Source organism: Hippichthys cyanospilos, chromosome 21 (assembly GCF_059441005.1).
Source record: "Hippichthys cyanospilos isolate Australia breed blue-spotted pipefish chromosome 21, RoL_Hcya_1.0, whole genome shotgun sequence".
NCBI lineage: Eukaryota > Metazoa > Chordata > Actinopteri > Syngnathiformes > Syngnathidae > Hippichthys > Hippichthys cyanospilos.
Genome location: NC_142389.1, coordinates 14204361 through 14218699, shown reverse-complemented (window position 1 = coordinate 14218699; position 14339 = coordinate 14204361). Strand labels below are relative to the sequence as shown.

Here is a 14339-nt window from a genome sequence, read left to right as displayed (position 1 = left end):
TTGCCCCAGCAAAGCATGACTGTGAGAAATAGTAAATGGCTGAACCAGACACTCTTAAGGCACAGGATTGGAAAAATGTTTAATTCTATATTTAAAACCACACTACAGCCAGGAAATCTGAGTGTGAATAGAGTGAAGTCAATAAAAGTTTTATTCAATGCAAGGTCAGTAACTAGTTCACTTGTTTTAGTTACTGAAGCTAATTTGCAAGAATGGCCGACAGAGAGATCCAGTGTGGGTTTGACTCGCTTTTTAGTGTGGCCACTGGAGACATCAACATCATTATCCCACACAGAAACCTGTGTGTGTGTGTGTGTGTGTGTGTGTGTGTGTGTGTGTACCTATAGTATTTATTTATCAGTACCTCAGCGCTGCCTCTGTGCCACAAAAAAATCCCATTTTTCCACAAGATCTACGGGCAGATTACAATGTGCCTACAATGCAAATATCTTGCAGAAGGAATAACAGTCAAGGAAAAGCATCTTTCCTCTCTCTCATTGCAGAACTCACTCCGCCAAGGTCAAATACCTCTAAGTAGGGTTGTAATTTTGTGGTATTTACCTGATCCCCTAATAGAATAAACACTGAAAGATGTGCTTCGATGAGAAAGCCATGGTCACAGTGTGAGAAACTTGGAGTCGTGGAGATACTGTAGACTAAAAGTATTTTCAAGAGGTCTTTGCAAACTGGTTATAGTGTTACCTTTTTCACCAGTACTGTATTCTTAACTCCAAACCATAATATGAGGCAATTTTACTATTGTACTTTGCTTGTTTAGCTGCCAACAAGTTTATTTGTCCACAACTGCAATAGCATGTCTAAAATGAAGATGTTGCCTGCTTGTTCAAATTTGAACTGTTATTTGTAACCTTTTCAACTGTGAAGCACTTAAGCTTTCATATCAGTGACAACTTTCGCTTTTACCAAATGCCACTTATGTATGTGTTGCAAAGGTCCCAAGTCAATGTGAAAGAAATCATACATTAATGTTGTTATAATTATGTGTTTGTTTCCCATCGAGCACAGCATCTACTGCAATCCATCAATGCAGTCCTTGTCCATCTTACCCCATTTCTTAGATAGAGCTGTCAAAGCAGAAAAGTGTGAACAAGAAATTTCCCCCAGCTGTTCGTTTACAGCACGGGTGTCAAAGTCAAGGCCCGGGGGCCAGATCCGGCCCGCCACCTCACTTTTTGTTTTCCTTGAAATGCTGATTTGACTTCAGGTTTCTGACTAAAATACCAAAATTGCAAGTTGTCTTTAACTTTTAAAAATTTGGGGGAAGAAAAACAAACATTTTCTTATTCTCCAAATCTCTTTTGAACAGTTTTTGCCGGCTTCTGATATCAAATCTTGGTAAATGTGTGATCAACACACTTAGAATGTATTTGAATTAACAGTCATTCCGGCCCTCTGACAGAAACTATCACTACAATGCGGCCCAAAATAAAAATTTCTTTGACACCACTGGTTTAAAGCATCTACGTGTGCCTACCTGTGGTTGGGCTTTTGTTATGTCTTGTATTGTGCAATGCTTTGCTGAATTGAAGAAAAAGCACACAGGGACAGCGGCTCACAGACAGACTCAGGAGCAAACACGGAAGTGTACGCTTTGCTGTCCCTCGTGAGCAGAAAAAAAAAAGGTAAATCTTGGCTAGTGTGAGTTTGCTATTTTACAGTCTAGCATTTGGGCTTGTCTCAGTGTTCTTTATAGATTTCTCTGACAGTCCCATGTTCACCAATACTGTAACTGTCCCAAGCTGTGCTCGGTAACAGGGCGTTTATCTACTAGAATATAAAACACCATTTTAACAATGCATTCCGCTTTATTGCAACGAGCAGTAAAAGCGAGGTGTACATATGTGCATATTTTGATGTGTAGTTGGAAATACACTCTATTATTTATTTTAAATGTTTTGATTCTCACATCAGCCCAGTTTTTATCTTGAGTAAATAATTAGAAAAAAAAATCCTATATTATCCTGAAATGAGCCTTATCAGGACACAGACAATTTATCAAAATACAATATACCAACACATCTCATCAAAACTGGTTTCAGATATTTTGAACTCCTGTGCATTTGAAGGTAAGCTGCTTTTTGCTGCAGCTTGTTTTGAATATTCATGTTGCTTCTGTTTCTGCATTTTTCAGGTTTAACTGTCATGGCCTGTTGATGTTTTACTTTTTTGTTGTAGGTTAGAGAGGTACAAAGCATTAAATATGCATAGGACACAAACATCTTAAGTTTACAGAGCTTTGTTAGTGATATTCATATATTATGGTTTTACCACCTTTTCTGATGCCTTCTGCTCTCATTTTGATATTATTCCAAGTCTGTGGTCTATGTAACATTTATATTTGAACTAAAATCTAAATCCAAACTTTAGTACTTCAGAAGTGTTTGTTGAGTGAACTGAATAGTATTTGTTATTTGTGCTGATGCTGGTGTCTGTTGGTCCAGCATCTATTATATTGAGGTTGTATTGAACCATTTTATGTACCAAATGGGTTCATTGATGTGATATAAATCAATGGGAGCCCATTCCCCTGCGTAAATGATTCACATTAAGTAAATGAGTCACATTCAGTCACAAACTCAGTAATAACTGAACTGGTAAAATCTGAATTATTACATCGATCATTGCCAGAACAACCTCAATTCTCATTGTCCTTGTCTTTTCCTTTATAGGCTCTGGACCCCCTGCAGATCAGACCATGGTCATTGAGAAGTTCCGCTACCTATCCCAGAAGCTTTTTGTGTCCATGTCTGTGTTTTCTGGTTTAGGAATCCTGCTGGGCATCGTCTGCCTTACTTTCAATATCTACAACAGCAGTGTCAGGTATATGAATGCATCCTTTAAGATAACTTTATACTGCTAAATGTAATGTTTTTGTGGTTGTACTGTAACTCATACTGTAATAAGTTGATTATATTAATATTCACCGGGTTGATACTTGAGTTCAATGTTAGAAAGTAATACAATGCAAGTAAATTGTTGCCGCACTTAGAGATATTTCAATTTGTTTTGTCAGCACTGGCCTATGCCTGCATCATAGACGAATCATTTTCACACGTTAAAATCAAAAGTTAGTAATTGTAAATTAAAAAAAAAAGTTTCCCTTTGTAATTCTGTCTAGCAAAGCAGACTGAAGTATGTATTTTATTGCATGATAATTATTTGCATAGCTATAGATTGAAGCAGAAATCATTTTTAATTGAATCAATTCATTTTGAACCAAAAATCGTTTTGAATCTTTTTTTTTTTTTTTTTTTTTAACAAAAATGTTAACCATTGTTGTGTGTCCAAACATTTGTGTTGGGACCCATCGCTTTTTAGTATTGAGAGTCTCGGGAACCCAACAATCAGCACAAGTCAAATGAACACTGTATGCCATTGCTTTTGTTATCCATTTGTCACGTTTGTCATTTTTATGTACATATCACATCACCTTTCTCAACCAAGAAAATAACAAACATTGAACTGGAGATGAACAGAAAGGAGGACTGTCAAAGAAAGAAAGCTTGTATGGGTGTGCATGTTTTCAAGGCAAATAATTATCAGGAGCTTCCTTTAATTTAATCGGTGAAACAAAAAACGTGTGCATGCAGTTTTTGTTGATAACCATATTGTTATCCTTATGAGCACCACAGGTACTCGCACCACAGTTACTTGTTGTTAGATGTCAGAGAAATCTTTAAAAGAAGAGTAGGACAAGCCTAGCTGCTAAGCAGCAAAAACAGTAACTCAGACCAGCCAAGATTGACTTTTCTTTACCATGGCATAGGGAAAAAGCTTCGGCGAACGAACTTGTGTGTTCCCGGCACTAATTCAACTGCTCAAGCGCCCCTGCCTGGTTTTTATTCTTTCAACAAAGTATTGCACATTACAAGATATAACAAAAAGAGCCAGTCGGGCGCCACCAACAGCTGGGCCAAGGTCCCAGCTCACACTTTCCTGCGTAAACAGCTTTATCTAAGGACTGGGGCGAGATGAACTAGGACTGCATACATGGATAGCAATGCACACTATTCTAGACAAGAAATAAGCACATAATGATAACAACTTAATGTATGATTTCCTTCACATTAGAATGTCAAATTCTCATGCAGTAATGTCAAGATGTCATCATATTTTATTTCCGAGTATGGTTTTTCCATTCTGCTTTCCTGCCTCGCTTTTCAGAGTCTACTCTCCTAGCCTAGTTTTCAGAGTCATGTTGCTCACGGTCATGGTCATGTGGTGTTTATTTCAAATATTGTTTGAGAACATGAGTTGATTAAAAAAGTTTGAACTGTCATCTATTAATCTGGTAACTGGCAGATCTGAAAGGGTTTTAGCATTCATCTGTTTCGTTTCTGCTACTATATACGGTGATTGACTGGCAACCAGTTTAGGATGTACCCTGCCCACTACCCAAAGATTGTTGGGATGGGCTGTAGCATGTCCATGAAGCTTGTGTGGATAAGTGGCTGATGATGGATGGATGCTTTTAGGATACCAATTATAATCGTTCTTAACACTGATCATACATACATTCTCACTTCATTAATATCTAAAAAAACAGACATCATGTAAGAGGGAACACAGGAAATATCATACAACAGTAATTTAGGTTATTTGGCTGTCCACGTCTTATATTTAGACTGTGGAGCGTTTTTTTTTCCCTTTTTTTTTATTTTTTTATTTATTTATTTTTTTTAATCGCGCGAGGAGAGGGCAGGGGAGTATAGCGAACTTGCTGTCCACGGTATGGAAGAGTACTACTACATGAGTACGCTGCCAGGTGCTAAACCGCACAAGCACACAGATTGGATAATTTCCAACGGCACACCTGACAATATCTGCCGCGGCACAGTGTTTGAAAAACACTGCCGTAGTGGTTATGATGGGAGGGGGTGGGGTGGAAACCAGACAATTAAATGATTAGAAGTTTCTATGCTTTATTTTTTGACGCAGCTAAATATTTGTCAAAAAGCCTGAAAAGTCATCATCACTATGTGATACACCAAATACTGTACATCATCCCTTTTAACTCACGGACGTGCGCTTCTTTCTCCTTGGGTAGTCATCTTCGGACCTATCCAATATATTTGAATGGGATGTTCTTTACCCAAGTGACAACTTTTGTGAGATCAGAGTGTGGATGTTTGCCCTTCACTGTTTCTCCCCCCACCTGCCAATATCCATACCAGCTTGTCCAAGGGGTGAAGGAGACAAGTCAAACCGTCTTTTCCTTTTCATAATGCATCAAGTCCGTCGAAAAAATTATCCACACAGACTTGTTGTTTTGCCACTTGACATGCTTGACTTTGTGCATGAACATTGTTTTCTGTTCAATGCTGCTCTGTTGTCTTCTACCTACCCAATAACACACAGTGGGAAGGCATGTTTAGTGATGGTGTAGGTTCAGTAGGACAAAGATACGTCAAGGTCTAATTTGTTATTAAAGTGCATTTACTGCTCATGGCAATTTGCTCAAAATCTGTAAATATTTGATGGGTGTGTATTATTAACGGACTGTGCAACCATGCTATTTTATGTTTAGTTTTATGGGAAGGGATTCAAGCCCCATTTGGTTTGGTGAATCACACACTTTGCTCCTTTTTTTGGTGTTATTGTTTTGATTCACTCACTGCTCTTTGGGGTATCTTTTTCAACTTTTACCTGGTAGTTGTTTTCAGTGAACAAGGCTTTAAATCCCCACTGAGCCACTTGCTCAACACCAAAAAGAAACACAGAATGAACACTGTGAAACATTCTGCAGTTAAAGGGGAAAGATATTTCCCAGAAGGCTTTGGAATGATGCAAGAAAAAAAAAAAGTTAAATGAGTCAGTGTTGTGTTTACGTTAATCACGATGACCAAGCGTAAAAGAAGGTTTATATTAGTCGGAAACAGCTCCTAGATTATATTTGCATGGTATCTGGGGGTTGTTATGAAGATTGGTAACGATGTAGCAACAGTTAATAATACAAGACTGCGTCACAAGTTCTGTAATAGGACAATAACAATAAGCAGTTATATATGTGTGAAGATGAAGTGAATCCCTGTGTGGGGTGTGTGTGTGTGTGTGTGTGTGTGTTTACGTGTAGGTGTGTGTGTGTGTGTGCGGGCGCGTGCACACGCATCCACGCATATGCACACGCATGCGTGTAAGTAAGTATGTAATTCAGTGAAAGCTTCTTGATCAGATCAATATTAACTGAGTGAATTGAGTATATATAAGGAAATGTTTACTTGTCTGCCTGAATGTGTTTATTTTTGTGGGGCCACAGGTACATTCAGAATTCGCAACCTTACCTGAACAACATGACGGCCGTGGGCTGCATGATGGCTCTCGCTGCCATCTTCCCCCTGGGCATTGATGGCCTTCATGTTCACAGGAAGCATTTCCCTGTTGTCTGCCAGGTACACTTTTAACTTCTCTCAAACATTGGATTTTCTTATGTACGAATCCACAGTAGTCACACAGTTGCCATGGAGACACGACTTTATATAGACGTTGATAAGGTAGGCTTTATCTGTGGCTCGGGGTGCTGTAAGTGCCGTGAGGGGAATCCTCAGTCCTAACCAAGTTGACATTAGAGTACTGCATATTCCTCATCCTCAAAACACATTAGGGGTACTGCAAAGTTGTGTCAATTCCTTAAAATGGTCCTATGTAGTACATAATGGAAAGCAAAAGAAATGGTGCCTGCTTTTGTGAGGAATGTTTTAGAATACCAAACAGTTTGATAAATGGAAGCATGAGTCTCGGGATGGGAATATACAAATGTAATTTACTCCAAAAATAAATAATTAAACTGATCTGGTATTCATTCAATTTAAGGGGAATGTATACCTATAGATGTATTTGTAGCTATTTAGAAATAAGGTTATGGTTCTTGACATATGACCGTGGCTTGAGTGCCGTTTTATGATATCCAGTATTTTTCTATAGTATCAATAATAAACTAACCACTGTTTGTTTGAAACGAAAAACTGTACTTCGTGATTTCTTTGAGTGAATCCATTCTTACATACATATAGCTTCTTTTTTTTATACAGACGTTTCTCATAGGAATGACCACATTAGTAACTTAACAACATATCTTTTTATTAATTAATTGAGAAGGCACACAAGAGCTTAAGAGGAATAATCAGTGTTCTGTCACAAAGAACTTGATGCCTTATAAGGAAGTCAAGTTAAAAAGCCTTTACAATAATATGCCAATTTTTGACAGCTGAAAATTAAATTGTAGTGCATAAAGTATGAGTAACACCCATCTTGGCTCACCTGTTTTATGGGTTTGGGTTTGGCTCGCGAGTGTCTTGACTTTTATACTCCACAAATGCAATTTACCATATTTTTCCCTCTATAAGGTGCACCGGATTATAAGGCACACCCTCAATTAATGACACATTTTAAAACATTTTCCGTATATAAGGCGCACCGCATTATAAGGCGCAACAGTAGAAGCAGTCAAACTTTATTAGTAGATTATAAACCAGCTTTCTGACAACTCCATTCACTCCCAAAATGAATAAACAATTTCCGTGACAGTTTATCTTTTAACAGCCAGGTATAACATGCAATGCAACATTTATATCAGCTATATTAGACCAACCTTGGTCAACTGTAAACACACAAAAGAAACAGGTAAAGCTTACTTTATCAGTTCATTCCCCATCTACGAATCCCTATCTCAATATTGATCCATATATAAGGCGCACCGGATAATAAAGTGCACCATCAGCTTTTTAAAAAAATTAAGGCATTAATTCGCCTTATAGAGCGGAAAATACAGTCATCATCAGAATACCTTCTTTAGTCTAGTGGGGGCACATAAAACATAAGGTATTATTGTAAAGATTTTTGGTTGAAATGGTGAATGTGGTTCAGTTTACGGCAAATTGCGACATTGCCACATAAGGCTACCAATTCTAAGGACAATTCTATTACCAAATGATTATTGTACATATTTTTCTGAACATTTCTTTCTACACATTCAAATTTAAATTACCGTGTTTTCCGCACTATAAGGTGCACCTAAAAGCCGATGGTGCGCCTTATAATCAGGTGTGCCTTATATATGGCTCAATATTGAGATTGAGATTCGTAGATGGGGAATGAACTCATGAAGTAAGCTTTACCTGTTTCTTTTGTGTGTTTACAGTTGAAAAAGGTTGGTCAGATTGACATTGAGTTATTATGCTATTGAGAGTTTAGAGTCATTATTGTTATTACTTTGAGTATTACTATATTGTGATTGAAAAAGTTTTAAAATGTCATTAATTGAGGGTGCACTTTATAATCCGGTGCGCCTTTTAGTGTGGAAAATACGGTAAGCCGCAGAAAATATAAAAAATATTTACATGTCAGAGTTTTTGGTTCTCAAATCAGTGAGACTGAATTGGGGTTTCAAGAAAGTTTCTGGCTAGCTAATGACTCCCAGTTTTGTATTCATTAAATGTTTGATATTAAGAGCACATAACTCAGGTGAAACAAATTAAGGTTTGTTTACAAGCTACATCTTTAATCACTGGGCTCAGGCGGTAGGTCGATTTTTGTTATGTTTAAACAAGCACATCCTCTCATGGCTGTGCTGAAGTAAATAATTCCCTAAATTATTAAATAGATCCTTACAGATTGTTCAGGGATAAAAACATGCATCAAAACATAATTCAATTTGCATTCAGTTGCGTGTTTTGGTTAGAACCCTGACTACAACACAACATCTGCTCCCTTTTCAACATATGATTGGCCTTCAGTGGAATACTGGCTTTAAGAGAATATTTTCAGCATAAAAAGTTTTAATTGAGCGCAGCCAAGTCGGAAAGTGCCAAGTGAAACGTATGAGCACAGAATGACCGTGTAGACTAATTATGAGGCTAAAATCAAAATGGGTAACACAGGAAAACTGTGACGGATTACTTGGAAATGCGAGTAGGACGGCAACATAAGGCAGTGAGGTAAGATAATGGCACGACAACTAAACTGGAACTTAAATACACACACTAATTTAGGAGAATGCGAAACAGCTGGACGACACGAAAGGCAGGGGAAGCTGCATTACATTCTGTCTGTCAATATAATGTTCTAACCTACCCTTCACTCGTGAAAAAGACCCCAGGATACTTGAGCTCCTCTACTTGGGGCAGGACCTCATCCCCGACCCGGAGAGTGCACTCCAACCTTTTCTGATTGAGGACCATGATCTCAGATTTGGAGTTGCTGATCTTAATCCCAGCCACTTCACACTCGGCTGCGAACCGCTCCATTGCGAGTATGAGTCACGGTCTGAAGAAGCCAACAGCACAGCATCAACCACAAAAAGGAGAGATGAAATGCTTAGCCTCCCAAACCGGACCCCCTCAAAGCTTTGGCTGTGCCATGAGATTCAGTCCATATAGATAACGAACAGACTCGGTGACAAAGGGCAGCCTTGGCAGAGTCTAACCCCCACTGGAAACGAATTTGACTTACTGCCGGCAAAGCGGACCGAACTCTGACATCAGTGGTATAGGGACAGAACAGCCCATATCAAGGCATGCGGCACCCCGTACTCCTGAAGCACCCCACACAGAACTCCCCAAAGACAACGGTGGAACAATTTCTCCAAGTCCACAAAACAAATGTAGACTGGATGGGCAAACTGCCATGCATCCTCGAGTATCATGCCCAGGATGTAGTGCTGGTCCACTGTTGCACGGCCAGGACGAAAACCACACTGCTCATCCTGAATCTGGGGTTTGATTTCCTGATGGACCCTCCTATTCAATCAATCAATCAATCAATCAAATTTTATTTGTATAGCCCTAAATCACCGACGTCTCAAAGGGCTTCACAGATGAAAAGAAGTCATGTGGAGATCTCTTTCGAAAAAAGAAGTCATACAGAGACATCTTTTCAGTGCAAGGTACATAACAGCATCCCCTGTCAAAGCTCCCAAAAGGGGAAGGAAAAACACAAAAACCCCAATTAGGGGAAAATCAGAAACCTCCAGAAGGGACCACAGGTGGGAGGAGCCCCCTTCCAGGCCCACAGGTTGAAGTGGATGCTGCATGTACCAGACACAGAAACAATATAAATTACAGAAAACATATTGTGCTATATAGTGCAATGATGTCTTGACAGCAGGCAAAGCCATTGGGCAGGAACCATCCCACATTCCAGCCAGGTGGACCGCAGACGGCCGAACTCCTAACCCGTGATGGTCGACCAGCGCAGGACCCAATGGAGGCGGTCAAGTCAACCCTCACCATCTAGCTAGCCCCCTCTCCCAGCCGGAAGAGGGGGGCAGGAAAAAAAAGAAAAAAGAAGAAAGCTGCAGACAGGCTCAATTAACTAAATGCTTTTGAATATAAATGTGTTTTTAGTCGGGATTTAAAGATTTCTACTGAGGTGGCTGCGCGAACTTCCATAGGTGCATTCCATAGTACTGGCGCGCGAATGGAAAATGCCCCTGATCCCGCAGACTTCTTTTTAGGCCGTGGGGTCGATAGCAAACAGGCATTTTGTGATCGAAGTTGTCGGGACGGAACATAAGGTGATACTAAGTCGACGAGTGGATGCTGCATGTACCAAATACAGACATACACATAAACAATATAAATTACAGAAAACATTTTGTGCTATATGGATAGCAGTGATGTCTTGACAGCAGGCAAAGCCATTGGGCAGGAACCCACATTCCAACCAGGTGGACCACGGACGGACGATCTCCTAACCCGCGATGGTCGATCAGTACAGGACCTAATGGAGGCTGTCAAGTTAACCCTCACCATCTAGCTAGCCCCCTCTCCCAGCCGGAAGAGAGTGGCAGGAAAAAAGAAGAAAGCTGCAGACAGGCTCAATTAACTAAATGCTTTTGAATATAAATGTGTTTTTAGTCGGGATTTAAAGATTTCTACTGAGGTGGCTGCGCGAACTTCCATAGGTAGGGCATTCTACAGTGCTGGCGCGCGAATGGAAAATGCCCTTGATCCCGTGGACTTCTTTTTAGCCCGTGGGGTCGATACCAAACCGGCATTTTGTGATTGAAGTTGTCGGGACGGAACATATGGTGATACTAAGTCGACAAGATAGGAAGGAGCTAAACCGTGTAAATTTTTATTAGTAATTAACAGCACCTTAAAATCACATCTCACGTGCATTGGAAGCCAATGCAGGTCAGCTAGAATCTGAGTAATATGATCGTCATTGTCAATAGTCTCGCTGCTGCATTCTGTACAGACCGCAGGCTTTTAATGTAGGACATGAATGCGGCAGAATTGTGACGTTTGAGGCAGTTAGGCCATGGGTTAGCACTAAGTCTAAGATATTACCATTCTGGTGTGTTGCTGCTTTTATTATTTGTGTAAAACCAAATGCATCGATTATTGCTTGAAATGTTACAGTAAGTGGCTCCAATGGGGAGTTCATACGAATATTGAAGTCACCCATAATTAATATATTATCTGTGTGAGTTATTAAGTCAGCCATAAGTTCAGGGAATTCATCTAAGATCCCAGAGTATGGAACGGGAGGTCCACATAGAATGGTGGTGAGGAGCTTGATCGCATAACGAGAGCCTCAAATGTCTTGGTGTTATTAGTGCTCGTACTAAGTTTAAGATCAGATTCTGAAATTAGGGCAACACCTCCCCCTTTTTTACAAGGACGGGCAACATGTAAGCCCACAGAGTTTGGGGGTGAGGCCTCATTTAATGATAAGAATGTATTTGGTTTTAGCCAGGTTTCGCAGAGATCAAGCACTTTAAGATTGTGATCTGTAATAAGATCATTTACAAGAAGGGCTTTTGAGGGGAGTGACCTAATATTTATGAAGCCAAATTTCAACTGGGAAATTTTTCCTGGACTATTCTGAGTCCTCATGTTGGTAGTACTAATACCAACAAGATTTTTATGGCTGGGGCTTTCTTTGTATTTTGAGTAATTAAAACCTCGTCGCAATGTTAGTAAAGTAGAAATTCGATTGTTGACGGCTACAGCGCGCATATTAATATTAATATTCCTCCTAGGTACCATGTCATTAATCTTACCGATTAAGGAGGCAGGGCTATTTTCCTTAATCAACACCACCTCAGCAGAAATCTTATCATTAGGGCATTCAGCATTAAGTATTGAAACAGTGTGTGGATTGCAGTGACCTAGACTAAATATGCTATGTGTGTTGTAGCAGTCCAGCCTAGTGCCGGTTAACTCTAGCCTTAACGACTCCACACCCGTTCTAGCAGGCTCGCTACTCGCCTGCGACCCGACATGCTCTAATGTGAGAAGTCATGGAAGGTTCAAACAGTAATCTATGTTTCTAGAAAGAGTGATGGCGCCTTCCCAGTTAGGGTAAAGGCCATCCATCTTTAGCAGGTCGGGCCGGCCCCACAAAGAGGGCCAATTATCTACAAACTGGAAACCCTGCTCTCTACAGAAACTAGCCATCCACCGGTTAAGCGAGAATAATCTGCTAAACCTCTCATCATTGCCTCTCGCAGGCAGAGGGCCAGAGACAATAACTCGATGCCGACTCATCTTTCTAGCGAGATTACAAGTCCTGGCTATGTTCTTCTTTGTAATCTCAGACTGCCTCATTCTCGTATCGTTGGAGCCGACATGTATCACTATGTCCGAGTAACTAGTGTTGTTTGCACTAGACTGGTGTCTAGGCCTCTAGCGTGTCAGCTCCCTAAGATTAGCTTCAATGTCGGGTGCTCTGGCCCCAGGAATACACATTACAGTGGCTGGCGTTTTAAGATTGATGTTACGGGTGATGGAGTCCCCTTTAACTAATATGCGGGAGCCAGTAGACTGAGATGGAGTTTGCCTAGCAATGGGGCTAAAACGATTATGCGTCCGAACAGGCTCACCGCGGCTTGCAGGCTTCTTAGGGCTAATGCTAGCCGGACTAGCGGGTAGGCTACGACTCGCACTAGCCGACGCTAGCGGCATTGCGGGCGGGCTTTGGCCCGCACTGTCACGATCAGATGTGTTCGTCTGATCTACGATTATCAGACTACTCTGCTCTAGCTGACGGACATGGCCCTCTAGGAGAGAAAGCCTCTTCATGAGAATAACGCAGTTGTTGCAAGTGACAGATGCGATGGAGGTGCACGAAGCCATGCTTACCTTAGTACAGCCGAGCGAATACTTACGCCAGCAGAGCTGCACAATAACGAGGACGAACGGAGCTAGGAGCTGTTCAGAGAATCGGCGAATCACTAGCTATCGAAAATGGAAACAGTCCTCAAAAATGAAAAAAACACAGGTCCGACGGGTGGTGGTAAAATAGGAAAATAGAAGAAGAAAAATATCATTCGTCTCTCCAGCTAAGGTTAAAACAGCGACAGCAGCAAAACACCCCCGGAAACGGAAGTCCACACAGGCACACGATAGGCAGGCTCTTCAGCACCCCTGAATGGACCTTACAAAGGAGGATGAGGCGTGTGGTCCTTCTGTAGTTAGAACACAACCTCCCGCCTCCCCAGTCTGCTAATCCAGAGGTGCTGTCCCAGATGTCCACACGATTTTGCAGAAGTGCCAGGAGAGCTCGACAACATCAGAGCCTTTAGAAACTCCGGGCGGATCTCATCTCCAACCCCTGGACCCTGCCACCGGGGAGTTTTTTGGCCAGTTTTTTTACTTCAGCCCCAGAAATGGGACAACCCACCTCAGAGCCTTCAGACCCTGCTTCCTCAGAGAAAGATGTGTCATTGGAATTGAGGAGGTCTTCGATCCTTGGCCACCAGGCGCTCGCCAGAGAGCCCCGCCTCCAGGCCTGTCTCCAGATGGGAGCCTCGGTGACCTACATCCGGGCAAGGGAAACTCAATTTGTTTTAGTCATCATTAGGGTGTCCATGATCTGTACTTAGTCTGCTTACTCATGTAGGACCTGTTTGCCATGAGTGACCATGCCAGGGGAATTAAGCCCTTTGTCAGCTCCCAGGATCGTTGGGATATTTGTTCCTATGTAGCAATACTGAAGTTTAAAACATCAAAATCGCAAACAACACGCCTCCTTATAACAAAGCGGGTCAATTTCCCCCAAACAGCTTGCTGGCAATTATTTAGTTAAAACAGCATTTTTAAAATAAAATGGCACTTTAACTTTGCTGCCTTCCTCACCTGGTTAGCAAGCAATTGCAGACACTAATCACATTTTGACAAATTTCATAATTATTACAGTTTTTAAAAAAATGTATTAAACTGTTGAATTGATTGCTTTATTGGAGAGCCATGAACACTTTGACAGTTTAATATAGAATAAATGAAATTAACCAAACGTTTTTTTGTTTTGTTTTTTATTAATAACCCAAATAACTTCATGGACCTTCTGTAGTCAGGCCACGGACCCCCCAGGGT

The 14339-nt window shown here is 40.9% G+C and overlaps 1 protein-coding gene across 2 annotated transcripts in view; it reads left to right on the top strand.

The window, feature by feature from the left end:
* The window catches only part of gabbr1b (gamma-aminobutyric acid (GABA) B receptor, 1b), a 447163-nt gene that overhangs the window by 399680 nt on the left and 33144 nt on the right, over positions 1–14339 (top strand). For both annotated transcript variants that reach the window (XM_088404671.1, XM_088404672.1), the window contains 2 exons: positions 2691–2841; positions 6278–6410. In XM_088404671.1, the coding sequence (XP_088260797.1) occupies positions 2691–2841; positions 6278–6410 (284 nt within the window). The remainder of the gene's footprint in view (positions 1–2690; positions 2842–6277; positions 6411–14339) is intronic.